Source organism: Haliaeetus leucocephalus, unplaced genomic scaffold, assembly GCF_000737465.1.
Source record: "Haliaeetus leucocephalus isolate CR32 unplaced genomic scaffold, Haliaeetus_leucocephalus-4.0 Scaffold605, whole genome shotgun sequence".
NCBI lineage: Eukaryota > Metazoa > Chordata > Aves > Accipitriformes > Accipitridae > Haliaeetus > Haliaeetus leucocephalus.
Genome location: NW_010973041.1, coordinates 4767417 through 4782016, shown reverse-complemented (window position 1 = coordinate 4782016; position 14600 = coordinate 4767417). Strand labels below are relative to the sequence as shown.

The window sequence follows — 14600 nt, the reverse complement described above, 5'->3', positions numbered from 1 at the left end:
AATAGCATACAGGTATTTATGGGTATTGTATGAAAAATGTAAGGAAATTTGTTCAAAACCTATGATTATATTCTTTTTTTACCACAAACATATTTATAAACAAAAATGTAGCATCACCATAAACAGCTGAAGCTAGACTATCTACAGACAAAAATAGCAACAGATCAGATGCACTGTAAATTCAAGTCCTCAGGACAACAAAAATGAATAAGCAGACCTCAAGTAACAATGTTAATGCCATTTACAAAGAAAAAACTCATACAAAAACATTCAAAATTGAACATCACTTGGCATGTGACTTAATAAACTAAAGTCAAAATCGGCTGAAAGGTTCATAACTCGTCTTATTTACATTACACAAAGCTCAGGTGTTAGCCTTGAACATAACTTTCAAAATACCTCCAAATATACCCAACTCGGGCCTCTTCTGCTGATTTGCTGCTGTGCAAACCATGCTCAATGTCTTTTAAGACAAAACAATTCTTCAAACAATAGCAAGTACATCACTAAACACCATGAGCTCTATCTGAAGGGAATTCTTTAGGAAGAACAGATTTTTTTCCCCCATCTCTCAGTATTTTAAGTTTCCTGCTTGCTTTTATATTCTTTTTTAAAATTTTCATTTGTTTCAAAATCACAAATTACTGTGAGCCACCTATCACTTAATAACCAGGATGTTCAAAGACTCCACTGATGATTACAAAAATGAAATCAACAGTGCATCCCATTGACTCTACTTCTTAATACAAAGATCTCAAAAGTATTTCTACATCATAAATCTTTCTAAATTTTCCCCAACAATTGCAAATTTCCTGGTAAGTTTTAAAAGCTCACTAGGTGTCATATGAAGAGATTTCTCAAAGTATTCAAGTCAAAATATTTGTTCCAGGACCAGTAAAAAGTTTCTCCAAATTTTTTTTTTTTTTTTTATAAAAATAGATGCTTTTTTAAACCCACATCAAAGAGGCTCTTATCTCTTTGGCAAGGTACTGCTTTACGAAAAGTTCTCCAGTATTCTTACAATAAGCTTTTAGAATGTGTTCCCATTCCCCAACGCAAATGATAGTTACAAAATAAATACTGCTTATAACTTCATAAATTAAACTTCAAATATTTTTCTTGAACAACAAAACAGCAATGCATTAATACGTAAATTAAACATAAGGCAAATCAAGAAATAACACCAAAAAAACCAACTTAAGTATAACACAAAGCCTCAATATTTACTCATAGGCCAAAGGCAGTCATGTAAAAGGAAAAAAACTTCTTCCCTTAGCTGAAACATCTTAAAAGGTCTACCTTCTTCAAAGAAGGCAATAGAATATGCATCGTGACAGGTAAAAACCCTGTACCTCTTGTCAATATTCAAACAAAAGATATTTAAGAAGTTTAAATTCAAATATTAGCAATAAAAAATCTCACATATTCTTAGGATGCTAAGTAGACATTTTATCCCCATTTCCACACTGGCATACAACAAAGGCATTTACTAATGCATACAGCTTCTTGTAAATTGCCTTTGTTGTATAGATTTCATGTATTAATGCACTGAGAATAACTTGTTAGGCTTTGTGCGTTTTGTTTGTTTTGAAGGAGACCTGCAATACTCTGTCCCCAAGGCGGTATCCATTCAGGCTGGCTATTGCCATAGCTGCCTCATCATAGTTTGTCATAGTCACAAATCCAAAACCTTTGCACTTGTTGGTGTTGAAATCACGGATGACCTTCACATTGGTTACTGCTCCGAAGGGTCCAAACATTTGCCAGAGGATGCTCTCATCAGCATCAGGGGCCAAGTTGTAGACAAAAATGCACCATCCAGTTCCTGCATGCCCAGGGATATTAATTCCAGCCAAACTGGTCATTCCATCAATGGTCATTGGAGGAAACCTACTGAAGAATGGGGGAAAAACAAAACAGAAACAAAGTAGCTGTTCACAGAAAATCCCAGCAAAGAAATTTCAGAACAAAAAAGAAAATGACACAGGGCTTTTCACAGCATGAACATGTTGGCCAGACTAAGAAGGTAACATTGCAAGTATTCCCTCCCCCCCATAAATAGTACATACATTACTACACACAAGTAGGGGAAACGGTGCTAGGTCAAAAGAAGAGCATGCTATAAAACCAGTAAGGATTAGTGAGTCACTTGAAACAGGAATCTGATAAAACTGCTACAATCAGCTTGTCTCTTTCATGCACAGTGCAACAAAATGAGCAATCTCAGCTGAAGTCTCATCATGCAAAAATCCAACGTAATGTCCATTTAAAAAGTAAGAGTATATAAACCACTTGATTTGGTTGTTATGAACCCAATAGTCCTTTATTACCTCTTTACTCCATAAGCCATGTTGAGCAGATTGTCCAACCTGCAAAACATTTAGCATAGTGTTCAGTCTTCAGGCTTTCCCAACCTTTAATCTTAAGGAAACTTGGTATATTACACCCACGTCCCTTACACTGTACAGAGCCTCATGCAAAGTTAAAGCACCATCACCAGAAGAGTGGTGGCACCTTATTACACCTGATACAGTTAGCAAATACAAAATAGTTATTATTGTGTAGCATCCACAACCATAACAGTTTAGAAAATGAACCAGTACAAGTTTAGCCTAAGTCAAATACTGTTAGCATAAAGTTACAGTCAGTGACCACCTCAGTGAAGTTTTCCAGATCAACTCATTTCAGATGAAAACTTTAATGCGGCTTCTGACAGTATGCTGATGTGAATACCCAGACAGATGCAGGGTTTTGGAGCAGTAACGCATGGTAGAACATGAACTGCAAAAAAAGATTTTTCACTTTCCTACTCTTTTCCAGAATATAGTGTTTTTAGAATATAGATACACACATACATATTAGACCATAAGCTTTCCTCATGTGTTTCTTCCTTCACCTTCCCCCAAGCTGCTAAACTGCAGTATGTCACCACAACTCTAAACCCTTTGGAATTACCTAGCCAATACCCAGAACACGCAGTGCCTACCAATCCTATTAATCTTATTCCTGAAGTCCCTTGAAGTGCTTCTCTAAGAATATTTCTACCCTAAAGAAGCCCTGGTTTCTTCCTGGCAAAGCCCAGAGATGTGAAAGGAAAGTCTTGTTAAAGGTTGACTTCAGGACTCCACAAAATATGAGCTTAGGTAAAAAAGGTACACTTGATTTAGTTTTTAGCTTACAGATCTGTACCTTATTGTGATTTCTCTCCAGTAATGAGCTATAGGATTTAAGAACCATTACTGGTAGGCAGAATCCAAACTAAAGTGCCACAGTAGTGTAACCACACTTGTGCACAAAAAAAAAACGAAGAAAAAATACTTGGTCTTGTTTGCAGCCAAGTAAAGGTATCAAACTACACGGCATTATGATTCTGCAGTGAGCAGGGTTTGCAGGATGCACTGACAGGAAAGCAAGCCACTGAACCCCTAAAAGAGCAGAAAAGAGGAAATTAAAAAATGCCTGACTACTATCTATAAACTCAGTGTGGATGACAGAGGCCTACTGTCATTAACATTTGGGGGTGGAAGGGAAGGTGAAGATTTCCAGAAACACCACTGCTTACAGGTCTTTGCTGTAGAGCAGTTGGCTGAGGACTTCATATGGTAATAGTATCACCGTTAACAGTTTTCAGTTACCTGGATGACTTAAAAGTATTGTGGAAAAATTCTCAGGGGCACTCACTGGACAATTTTTAAAGATGCTTTAAGTTACACATCCTACAGAAACTGAGGAACAATTATATATAGCTGCTTTTGAAAGTCCAGCTCAAGATTTTTCTTAACAAGAAGAAAAGCAGCATTGTAGTGATCCTATTGTTCTATACTACTGAAGTTTACTGTTTTCAGGCCTCTGTCAACCACTAAGACAGGGCAACTGTATCAAGTAATCCTGTCTGAAATGTCAAAAGCAAAGATTTCTTGCATGTAAAAGACATAAAAGATCTGAAGCATTGGTGCAATCTGAACTATGTAGTCAGCAATAGAGTTGGAATTCTGCGACAACAGCAAAGACCTAAAAAACCAGAAAAGATGATTTCCGTTTTCAGTTATAAAAATTTAAAATGTGGCAAGGCCGCCTCTTTTAGAGAGGAAACAGAAGCCTGAAGGCATTCCCCAAAAAATTTTAAAAAGAAAAAAAAAAAATCTAATTTTGTCTGCAACCCCAGTTTACCTTTTGAATAGTCAGTTCAACCTTATTCTTCCTTCCACATCGATAAAAGCAGGAACGATTTTACTCTCCCTCCTATTCACGACAGACTTGGTACCTACTCAGTGCTTTTTGTTACCATTACACTTTTAAGTGGAGCAAATCACAGTATCTCTTATGGTTGTTTCAGGCACCACTTTACACTTAGTACCTCAGAAAAAAAACTTTCCAGTGAAATTTATATTCATAAAAATACAATTCCTTTTTAAACAAAAATAAATTGCAATCAAATAAAATTTGTAAGGTTGAAAGCCTAATGTTGCATGACAAGGGTAGTCTATTGAAATTACTTAACTGCAAAGAACTTCTTAGGTCCCATCCAAAGAAAAAACTCCAGAAATTGGAGAATTTTTACAAATCATGACAGATCTACCTGGAGTATCAGTTAAATACAGATGCTATCCTAGCCAGTATCAGAGTAATACTTAACACAGCCACGTATCTGTGAACAAGTGCACTCAGCAGGACTCAAGGAGTCAGCAGGCCAGACTTGCCAGAATATGTTGAATGCTCTAACACACAGGCTGTACAACAGCTCCCTCATGACCTTATTTCAAATAATGCACTTGGGTCCATCCTGCCAGCGCAACTTCTGCCCCTATGCTCTGCCTATGGAACAATGGCAAGCCTACTTTTATTCAATACTCAGCACACCATTTAGATTAATCCTTCTATTCTGTAAGACATGTTAAGAAAATCCACAAAGTAATGAATAAAATTTATTATCCCCTCCCTTAGGGCAGAAAGCCTACTCTAGCGGTGACCTTCACACCTCTCAGACACTTGCAGCACATAAGGCTGAAAAGCTGAAGAAGAGTTCAGAAGTTCTGGCAGAATTGCAGCCAATGAACTCCAAATATTCAGCCTAAAAGCAACCTAAGGCAATGCAGAGCTTTTGAAGTTTGGTATACTCTCTTTGAAGCAAACTGCCAGCTGATATTATTTCTTGAAAATAAAATAGAAACCGTTTGCATATATTGCTGTTTAACACGTTCCAGTCACATAGCCCAGGGGCAGAGGGTGGGAAGAAACGATCAAAATCACTGAAAAAAATCCAAGGTACTCATGAATGTAGATAATACAGTATTTGTTTCACTTTGTTCTCACCATCTGTCCTTTTCAATACACTATATATCACAGGAAACTGTATGGCTGTAGTTTCAACATGATGGGAACATACATCCACAAAAAACACATGCAGAAAGTATTTGAATAACCTTCATTACAAAAGTTTGTAGTAAGGGAAGACAAGGATTTAGACAACTGCGTATGAAAAAAACTGAAAGCCAGAATGGGGAGGAAAGACAGGGTGGAGAAGAAGAGGCTGGCTGTGGCATGCCATATGGCCAAGAAGAAAACTGAATTGCCCGGGTCAGTCTTAACTGAATCAACTTGCACATTAACTGAGAATAATCTAGGAAATCAAAAATAGGCTTTAAAAAGGGATTTTTTTAGTGACTGTGTAGAAGAAAAAGATGTCATCTTGGTTTAACAATAATTAAATAGGTTTATTAGATACTGAAATGCTATCAATAGGATGGAATGCATTTTTGCTTTTAGCTGTTTTGTAGGAGCATAGCTGCAGTTCAACACAGAAATCAGACAAGCAGGGAAGGGAAAGAGTGGAGGGAAACAAACAGGCCCATGGGAACATGTGGCTTCCAGCACAGCTGCACACAAGTATGTATTTGACTTACCTGAAACGTTGAGCCTGCTGAGCTAGAGGTGCTGGATATCTTCTGTTTGGAGAATGGTACAGCTGGGAAAGGATGGCCTGATTGTTTTTTTGGCTTGGATTATTAGCAAACTTTACAGTGATGGGCTCTGTGGCACCTGGAGGTTTCTGGCCATTCAAGCCCTTGATAGCTTCTTCTGCTTCAATTCGCTTGTCAAACCGGATAAACCCCACACCCCTTGATACTCCTGCACAGGGTGAAGGAAGCATATAATAATTAATTCATAGACTCTAGAATATTAGGTGTTAACATTTGATACAGCCAATTGCTATATTAATGGCCAATTGCTGTGAACACATGATAAGTTTGAGCTTATTAGAACTGAGCTTTTGCTCAAAGTAGTAAGACTTCTACTGTAATTTTTTTAAATTTTATTTTATTTTTTTAATTTAATTGACGTAAGATACATTGTGCAGAAAGCTTAGAAGGTTGAGGGAAAACACAGTGGAGACAACAAAAGCATAGTGAGCCAAAGGGTAATTCTGAAATGAAGCGGGGGAGAGGGGGAGTAGGGGGTGGTGTGTGTGTGCAGGATAGAGGTGAACCCAGAACCAGCTGCACTGTAACCTCTGTTCAGTCCATACTACCCTGCAGTATCTAAATTCACAGAAATTCTGTAAATAGCTTAGTCATCTGCTCCCTAGCAGCAAGAAATGGCTTATGCACTGCTGCGCCACCCCCTGAAGTTCCCCTTGGAGCAAATATGCTGAGAGGACAAAGAACAGAGTGCAGGTTCTAGATTGCAGTAATGGGAATTATGGCCCTGTTTTAACAGTCCATGGTTACCTCTAAGTAAGATTCAGTTTCAGCACACCACCATACTTTTGTAGGTGTTATTTTTGAAGGAAATTTTTCTTGAGACATAGTTTCTTCCTTGGTATAGAAAAGTCAAAGACAACATGCAAGGGGATCAGCAAGTGTTTATGGAAGGTCTTAGGAACATTGCACCTCAAAAATTTATGCTGTGGCTTAAATATAAACACACTAAGGTGTCAATACTTGAACCAATTAACATTAACGCTACTACAGCCAACAGCAGTTGCACACTTTGTTCTAATATTCCTAAATCCATTTAGAGGCCCCTTTTATTTTGGTTCATGAATAAACAGACATATTAGATGCTTGTCCTCACTTGTGAAAGACACTAACAACAAGAAACTTATTCTGTTCATAAACAATGACAATTTAAACCATCAAAGTGACAACAAACAGGCATAAGAAAGCTTTAAAGAGGTAAATGTCACAGCTTCAACCTTACACTTTTCACCTGCTAGTTTGTGTCACAACCTTATTATTCATACCATTTTGAGTCTACCTATTCCAAATTACTAAGAAGGAGGAGGGAAGAAAGCTTAAACCTGAACAACAGCCTATGCCAGAGAACTAATGTGCACATATTAGGATTTATGAGTACTTAGAATTACTGTACACATTTAAAAATTTAATTACATTTACTTATTTGGCTAATTTGTCAAATCCCACCATTTCCATGCATGAAAACACAGGAACGTACTGAAAACAGCGATTTATTCCACGAAGACCGGAAAACTGACCTGCAAATCTGCTGCTTCTACAAGTCACTATTTGGCCTTTAGCTTTCCTTTCCCTGCCTCTCTGCACTCTCACCAACTCACACTATTAAAACACTCTAAGTATTATGTGTCAATATTGAGATTTCTGTTAACATAATGGAATTGCAAAGGAGTACATATGAGGTCCTCTACAGGTCAGCCAAGTGTCAAACACTAGCATGCACAATCCTTTCAAAGTAAGACCATTTGAAAACTTTATGACCTCCTACAGCTGAAAGCTGTTTGTCACCTACAATGACATGCAACTTTGAAAAGGTACAACTATAAAAAAAATCCAAGCCAGCTTATTATTCAGGGAATGATTATGTGAGTAAATGAATTCTTCCACCCCACACCCCTAGTTTTCTGGGAAGATGAGAATTGAGAGCCCTGCTCCTTTGTATTTTGCTTTGCACACTCAGTACTTCTGTCATGTACTTGGCATTTCATTTGGTTGCTTATTTTTGGAACAGGCCTGCTGGAAGCAGGTGAGACAGCAAATTATAAAGCTCCTCAAGATCAGCTATTTGAGCCAACAAAGACACATGCATTACTGTCCAGGTCTTAAGAGTAACCAGAGTGTCACTGACACCCACTCATTGGTTAAGACGCATACTGTAACCGCAACTAACCTGCTAGAGCTTAGTTCTTTAAGGCACTGCTAAGCACAGACCTTATCTGCTCCCAAGGAACTCAAAGTTCACATTCTTCAGTGTGCCCAAAGTTAATGAGGCAACCCTGAAAACAGTCTTAACAGCAATTACCAGCCTAGGTCTTTTGTAATCCTAGCCTCAGAGAACCAGCTGTGCATTTCTGCGTTAAGATTTTATTTTTTTTAAAAGAGTGTTTAATAGCATTTCATAAGGTGCATAGGGACTATTTTCACACAGCAACTTGGAAAGGAAGATTATAGCAGCTGTAAATTTATTACAAGCCATGAAACAGGCTTCAAACCTGCACCTTTAGGGTGGAAATTACTCAAGCTGGCTCAGTACACTCCACAATCTATTTTTGTCCATGCATATTTATGAACAATTCCAGCAGAAAATTACATTTTCTAGCCTATATACACCTTTCATACATTCTAGAAATGAGACTATTTTACAGAAAGCTAAAATATTTCTTAAACTGCCAGTCCAAAAATGAGAGGAGGTGCAAACAGGCTACTCACCAGTGACTTGGTCAACCAGAATACGAGAAGTAATAATGCGTCCATATTGGGAAAAGAGCTGTTCGAGTTCTTTCTGGGTCATTGGTTTTGGAAGTCCACTAACATATAAATTTGCATCTCTGATAGAAGCCGAGCTTGGTCGCGCATAGGAAACCTTAGGAAAAAGAAAAAAAATTAGAAATCAAACACTTTAAAAACAGTTGAAATAGGACAGTGTCACTTGTTCTGAGACATTGCAAAGTTTCTAAGGGCAGCCAGAAAAGTTAACTTGCAAAGCCAGTTAACTGGTTTTTTCTGTGCTGGCTTCTCTGAAAACACTGAAAGAATGTAACACAGACCACCCAGGAGCAGCTGACTACATGAACTCATATATAATTTAAGTAGTACTTTCAAATAAATTCAAATAAAGGAGAAAAGTTAGGTACACACTCCAGCAAGCCTTGGTGGAGAAAAAGTGTTCTCAGTTAACTTACTATAAGATTAAAAAGACAAATTTAAGAAGATGTAAGAATGTTTTCCTTTAATTATCATTAAAAAGCATTAAAAAATACAAGGAATAAATATTTCAGTTTGATATCTAGGTCAAAAACACAGGAAGACAGCCCAAAGCACTTGGAGGTTTGCACATGTTTTTCAAGTGAATGTAGTTTTTTGTACAGTCATTGAGCTTGCTATCAAGTGACACACAATCATTCATGAGGTCAAGATAAACTCTGCTACATCACTTTTATAAGCCTAAGAATGAATGGCAGAAGTAGGATCGCATTTCAGCTGTTCAGCAGCTCACCAATTTCTGCAACACAGAGGTCTTACAACAAAATGCCAAGTAACAGTGAGCTTCTCAGGTCCTTTTGCACAGAAGTTTTTACCTGCTGCCTGAAAGTGTCAGTCAGAAATATTTTAAGATTATCAGTTAGATTCTTCAGCCCTTATAATCATGCTACAAAACCAGCATCTTGAAGAGTTCAGTACCTCCCACTGAAGTCTGTACAAGTGGTTTATCCTTATTACAGGGAAGATTAGAACAGTACATCCATGCTTGTGTTACAGAACACGACAAATTATATTATTTGGGGTTTTCACTGTACAAAACATAAAGGTAAAAAGAAGCCTCAACATGTGGTCAGATTTAGCTCCTTTTCTTCCCTCCCTGCAATGCAGAATCAGCCAGCTCTGGGCAGCTGGAACTTAACTCCGTAAATTTATCTTTTGCCTAATCATTTGACATTTCTTTTCAAATGCTCCCTGTCCCATTTCCATGCAGATCAGCTAACTCTTAAGACTCCTGTGGAAGCAAAACCAAAAAGGCAATTGAGATGGAGCACCCTGGAGACTAAGCAAGCAGTACCCTGAACGCTGCTGTGATCATTCCGACTTCCTCCTCAGAGGCCTTGTGCAAGGTATCTTCCAAAGGTGGCTGAAAAGGGCTGACCTACAATACTTGTAGCTGTCCAAGATAACACACTATCCAACACAGAGCCCTGTGAGCCATAGTGCCTTGCTCTTCTAATGTGAGAGCCACAAAAGAGCTAAAGACCTGTGTTCGAAGTGTTTGTCTTCTGATCTCCCACACAGGCCGCTGGGAATACCCTCAGCCTTTTCTCCTAATTTACTTTTTTTTGTGAAGATGCACAAATCTAATTTTAATAGAAAAGCTGCCAGTGTCCAGTTCTACAGTAGGAATGAGAATTTCCCCGTTTCCATACAGTTTGTTTCAACTCCAGTAAAGCCACACTGAAATGCACTATATGGATAAATTACTTATGATGCTACAAAATGGCCATAATCACTTTTTACTACTACAACTCTGATAAAGAGGCTTCCTATGGCAGGTTACAGGAACTTAGGTCCTGAATACTCCTGGTAGACACCAAGCTGATCATGAGCCAGCAGAAAGTACCCTTGTGACAAAGATGGCCAACAGCCACCTGGGCTGTGTTAGTAGAAGCATTACCAGCAGGTCAAGGGAGGTGATCCTTCCCCTCTACTCAGCCCTGATGAGATCCTGCTGGGAGGCTGCCGCCAGCTCTGGGCTGTCCAATAAAATACAGATATTTACATCTAGAGTCAGTCCAGTTGAGGGCCACAAAAGTGGTTAAGGGACTGGAGCGTCTCTAATGAAAGGAAAGGCTGAGAGAGCAGGGATTGCTCAGTCTAGAGAAAAGACAGCTCAGCAGGATCTCAGCCATAAAAATCTGATGAAGAGAGTAAAGATGGAGCCAGACTCTTCTCTGTAGTATCAAGTGACAGGATAAGAGGCAATAGGCACAAACTGAAACACAGAAAAGTTCATTTGGAAATTCCATATAGATTTTATTCTGTAAAAACACACCTTTTAATGGTAAAGGATAGTCAAGCATTGGAAGAAATTACTCAGATTGTAGAACCTAACCCTGGTGATGTTCAAAACCCAACTGCACACAGTCCTGAGCAACCTGCTTATGAACCTGGTCTGAGCAGGGCATTGGACTAGAGGCCTCCAGAGGTGCCTCCAACCTCAGCCGTTCTGCAATCCTGCAACAAGACATAACAATTCTTAAGGAAATTCTTTGAAATAGACTTCTACTCAAAGTCTGGAAGTAACTTGATTCAAGTGAAGGAACAAAGCCAGGACAGAGGATTCACACTCAGCCTTTTGTATAAAACCAGTGATAATCATTTTCCCCCTATTCCTTCAAAGAGGAATTAAAAATAGCAACACTGTCTTCCAAAGGGGAACTCACACTCCTTAACACATGCTGTCACATATCAAGGATATAAACTCACTCCGAGCCCCTCAGAAGACAGAAAATCCACAAGAAATGTTTGCTAACTTAACTGCAAGTTTACCTTACACTACAGAACTGGTATCTGCCAAGATATAAAACATTATCTGAAAACCTCACTTTTCCTCTGTAAAATGAGTATGAATTCTTTCATGGTGACAGTTGATCCAGTGATGTCTATTGCCCATGCCCTAGCTGGTTAAATGCTATTTGGAATAGAGTTTGACATAGCACTTAAGGCCTATACCGAATGCAATTTAAAGAAAGCAAGTAAATTAAAGCAATAAGCTCTAACCAGTAAATACAACCATTACAAGTTCAGTTTCAGTGTCATTCCCTTTAAATTCAATTCTTGAAGTGTCTTTAAAAGGTATTTTTCACATCTAAGCACATACACCGATCACAGATTACCCTACGTGGAAAGTATCCCAGTGACTGCTCCTATTCCTTAAATGATGTATACTGGAACCTGGGCAGATTAGTCACAGGAATAACATACATCAAACTGAAATCAGTACTTCATTACAAATATCGAAACACTATCCCTAGCCATCTCGTTAAGCACCAGAAGTTCTGGCCAGGCAAGCAACCTGAAAGAAACACAGAACTTCAGAAACCCAATGTCATTAAGTTTTACTTTCTTTGGCAATACATTTCTAGTGATCTGTGATTACTGCAAGTCAGCATCACTGGAGAAAAACAAGGACACCACAAAATGTTACTGTAAAAGTAAACTAATTCCCATGCAAAAGAAGCTTGCCTGGAGTATGGGATATACAGTTTCTATTCATTATTGATGTCAAAGTCTAGCTATTTCACTTGTGATAGAGATTTAAAGCACAGACTCTCCAGATTCATCTCCCTACCTGTATCCTGTCAAGTTTGCTCATTCAGTAATTACTTGCTGACAGTCTCTTCAAACAATATACATATGCACTGAATTAATAGCTATGTGTCCTGGTTTCAGCTGGGATAGAGTTAACTGTCTTGTTGGTAGCTGGTACAGTGCTAAGTTTTGAGTTCAGTATGAGAAGAATGTTGGTAACGTTGATGTTTTCAGTTGATGCTCAGTAGTGTTTAGACTAAGTCAAGGATTTTTCAGCTCCTCATACCCAGCCAGGAAGAAAGCTGGAGGGGCACAAGAAGTTGGCACAGGACACAGCCAGGGCAGCTGACCCAAACTGGCCAAAGGTGTATTCCATACCATGGGACGCCACATCTAGTGTATAAACTGGGGGAGTGGGGGGAATCGCCACTCAGGGAGTGGCTGGGTGTCGATCAGCAGGTGGTGAGCAATTGTACTGCTCATCATTTGTACATTCCAATCCTTTTATTATTGCTGTTGTCATTTTATTAGTGTTGTCATTTTATTAGTTTCTTCTTTTCTGTTCCATTAAACCGTTCTTATCTCAACCCACGAGTTTTACTTCTTTTCCTGATTTTTTCCCCATCCCACTGGGTGTGGGGGGAGTGAGTGAGCAGCTGCATGGTGCTTAGTTGCTGGCTGGGGTTAAACCATGACACTATGCTAAAATATTACTTCCACAGCTACTTCAACAGGTGAATATTTAATAGATAAACATTAAGGTTATGCAATGTCAAAACCATTGAACACAATGCAAGTCAAGAAGCAGCCAGAAAGCCTACAGTTTTAAATATTTAATGATGACACACTGTACCACAGCTACTCTGGAGACACCAATTTAAAAACAGTTTTACTGGAATTTTCCACTGTAGTTAGTAGGAAAGACACTTGTTTCTAGAAATGCAAACACTACACCACCAAATCCAAGTATTTTCACTGCTTTAATATTTTATTTCTTAACATCAAGATGAACTGATTTACAATTTTCAAGTCAAAGCTGTGAAAGTTAACAAGTTAAAGAAGTTGCCAAAAAGAATAAAGCGACCCAATCCCTGCAAATGAATGTTTCAGTTTCTTACTATCTGCTACTACCTTTTAGACATCTCAGCACCATACCTCCATCTTTTTTATCTTATAGTTTCTTAGTATACAGGGCAAACAGAGTGTTTGTATTACCCGCAAGAATTTCAGGAAAAAGTGATATTAAATTCTAACTACCTCTACCCAAGGTATTCTTGCAAGTCTTTAGATCCGAAATATTTAAATGTTAAAATCAGGATTTCAATAATGTTTACATTCAATAACTTCCAGCGTAAACTTTCAGCTTAGAACACTGTCTGCCTTATGTGCAGATGAAAATGGCTTAAACCTTCCTGCAAACCAGACAGATTTATATTGGGAAGAGGAATACATTAGGAATATATAAGCCCCCTTGGCAAGCACAATAAAAGCAATGTTCTCAGAAACCATTGAGCCAGGCAAGTGTTAACTTGCACTTAAATTAGTATATGAGACAACATGAGTCAAGAACTCAATTTGATTTCTAGCAACAAGATGCTGCAGCACACAGCAGAGACCAGGTTTCAGCTGTCACTATCCAGTGATAGGTGGTTGTCTGAAACAGGAGAGTACACTGCTGTATATTTATCAAGTTTACTTTCTGTCTCCCCGCAAATGAAAGATAGTTCATTCCAAACAAAGGTTAAAGGCCACTTTTCCCAGTATACACAAGACTGCCTTGTTAAACACGTACATGCTGTGCTGAGTTTAAGTTCATGGTGCAAGCTTGCAGCAGCATTTGTTTCTGTGGGCAAAGCAAATTGGAAACACTGTAGGCTTCCCTCTGTAAAGGCAATTTAGACTTAACTCTGTGGAACTACAGAAACATACTACTCAACACCGCTTCAGTTACGTGTGTAGATTAAGCTAATAAATATAACCATATCCCATACAGACTTTACTTTTACAGCCTGCCCTGCAATAGGTAACACATTCAAAAACGGACACAGAAGTAACAGCCTTTCAGCACTACTGTTAGAAGAGGTTTTGCTATTTTAGTCCACATCTCATGAAGAGTACAGGCTCTGACAGCTACAACCAGTGACAGTCGCAGGCCTGAGGTCAGCCATGGGATCCATGTCTGTTCTGTGCCCGTGCAGCTGAGGGCATGAAGAGACCCACCTCACAGTTTGTTCCTCCACAAAACAGACACACATTGGAACCCGATCTGGCCATGAAGTACTAACTGGTGGTGGACCATGATGAGCTACACTTCAGAGACAAATG

At 38.7% G+C, this 14600-nt stretch overlaps 1 protein-coding gene across 4 annotated transcripts in view; it reads right to left on the bottom strand.

Moving 5' to 3' along the window:
- Positions 1 to 930: 930 nt before the first annotated feature.
- Positions 931 to 14600, bottom strand: part of ELAVL2 (ELAV like neuron-specific RNA binding protein 2) — a 48893-nt gene continuing 35223 nt past the window's right edge. For 2 of the 4 annotated variants that reach the window (XM_010578134.1, XM_010578133.1), the window contains exons 4-7: positions 8685 to 8838; positions 5904 to 6129; positions 2331 to 2369; positions 931 to 1890 (exon numbers count right to left, since the gene is read on the bottom strand). In XM_010578134.1, coding sequence (XP_010576436.1) covers positions 1563 to 1890; positions 2331 to 2369; positions 5904 to 6129; positions 8685 to 8838 — 747 coding nt within the window. In that variant the 3' untranslated portion in view covers positions 931 to 1562. Of the gene's footprint in view, positions 1894 to 2330; positions 2370 to 5903; positions 6130 to 8684; positions 8839 to 14600 lie in introns of all 4 variants that reach the window. The other 2 variants (XM_010578130.1, XM_010578132.1) reach the window with 2 other exon arrangements.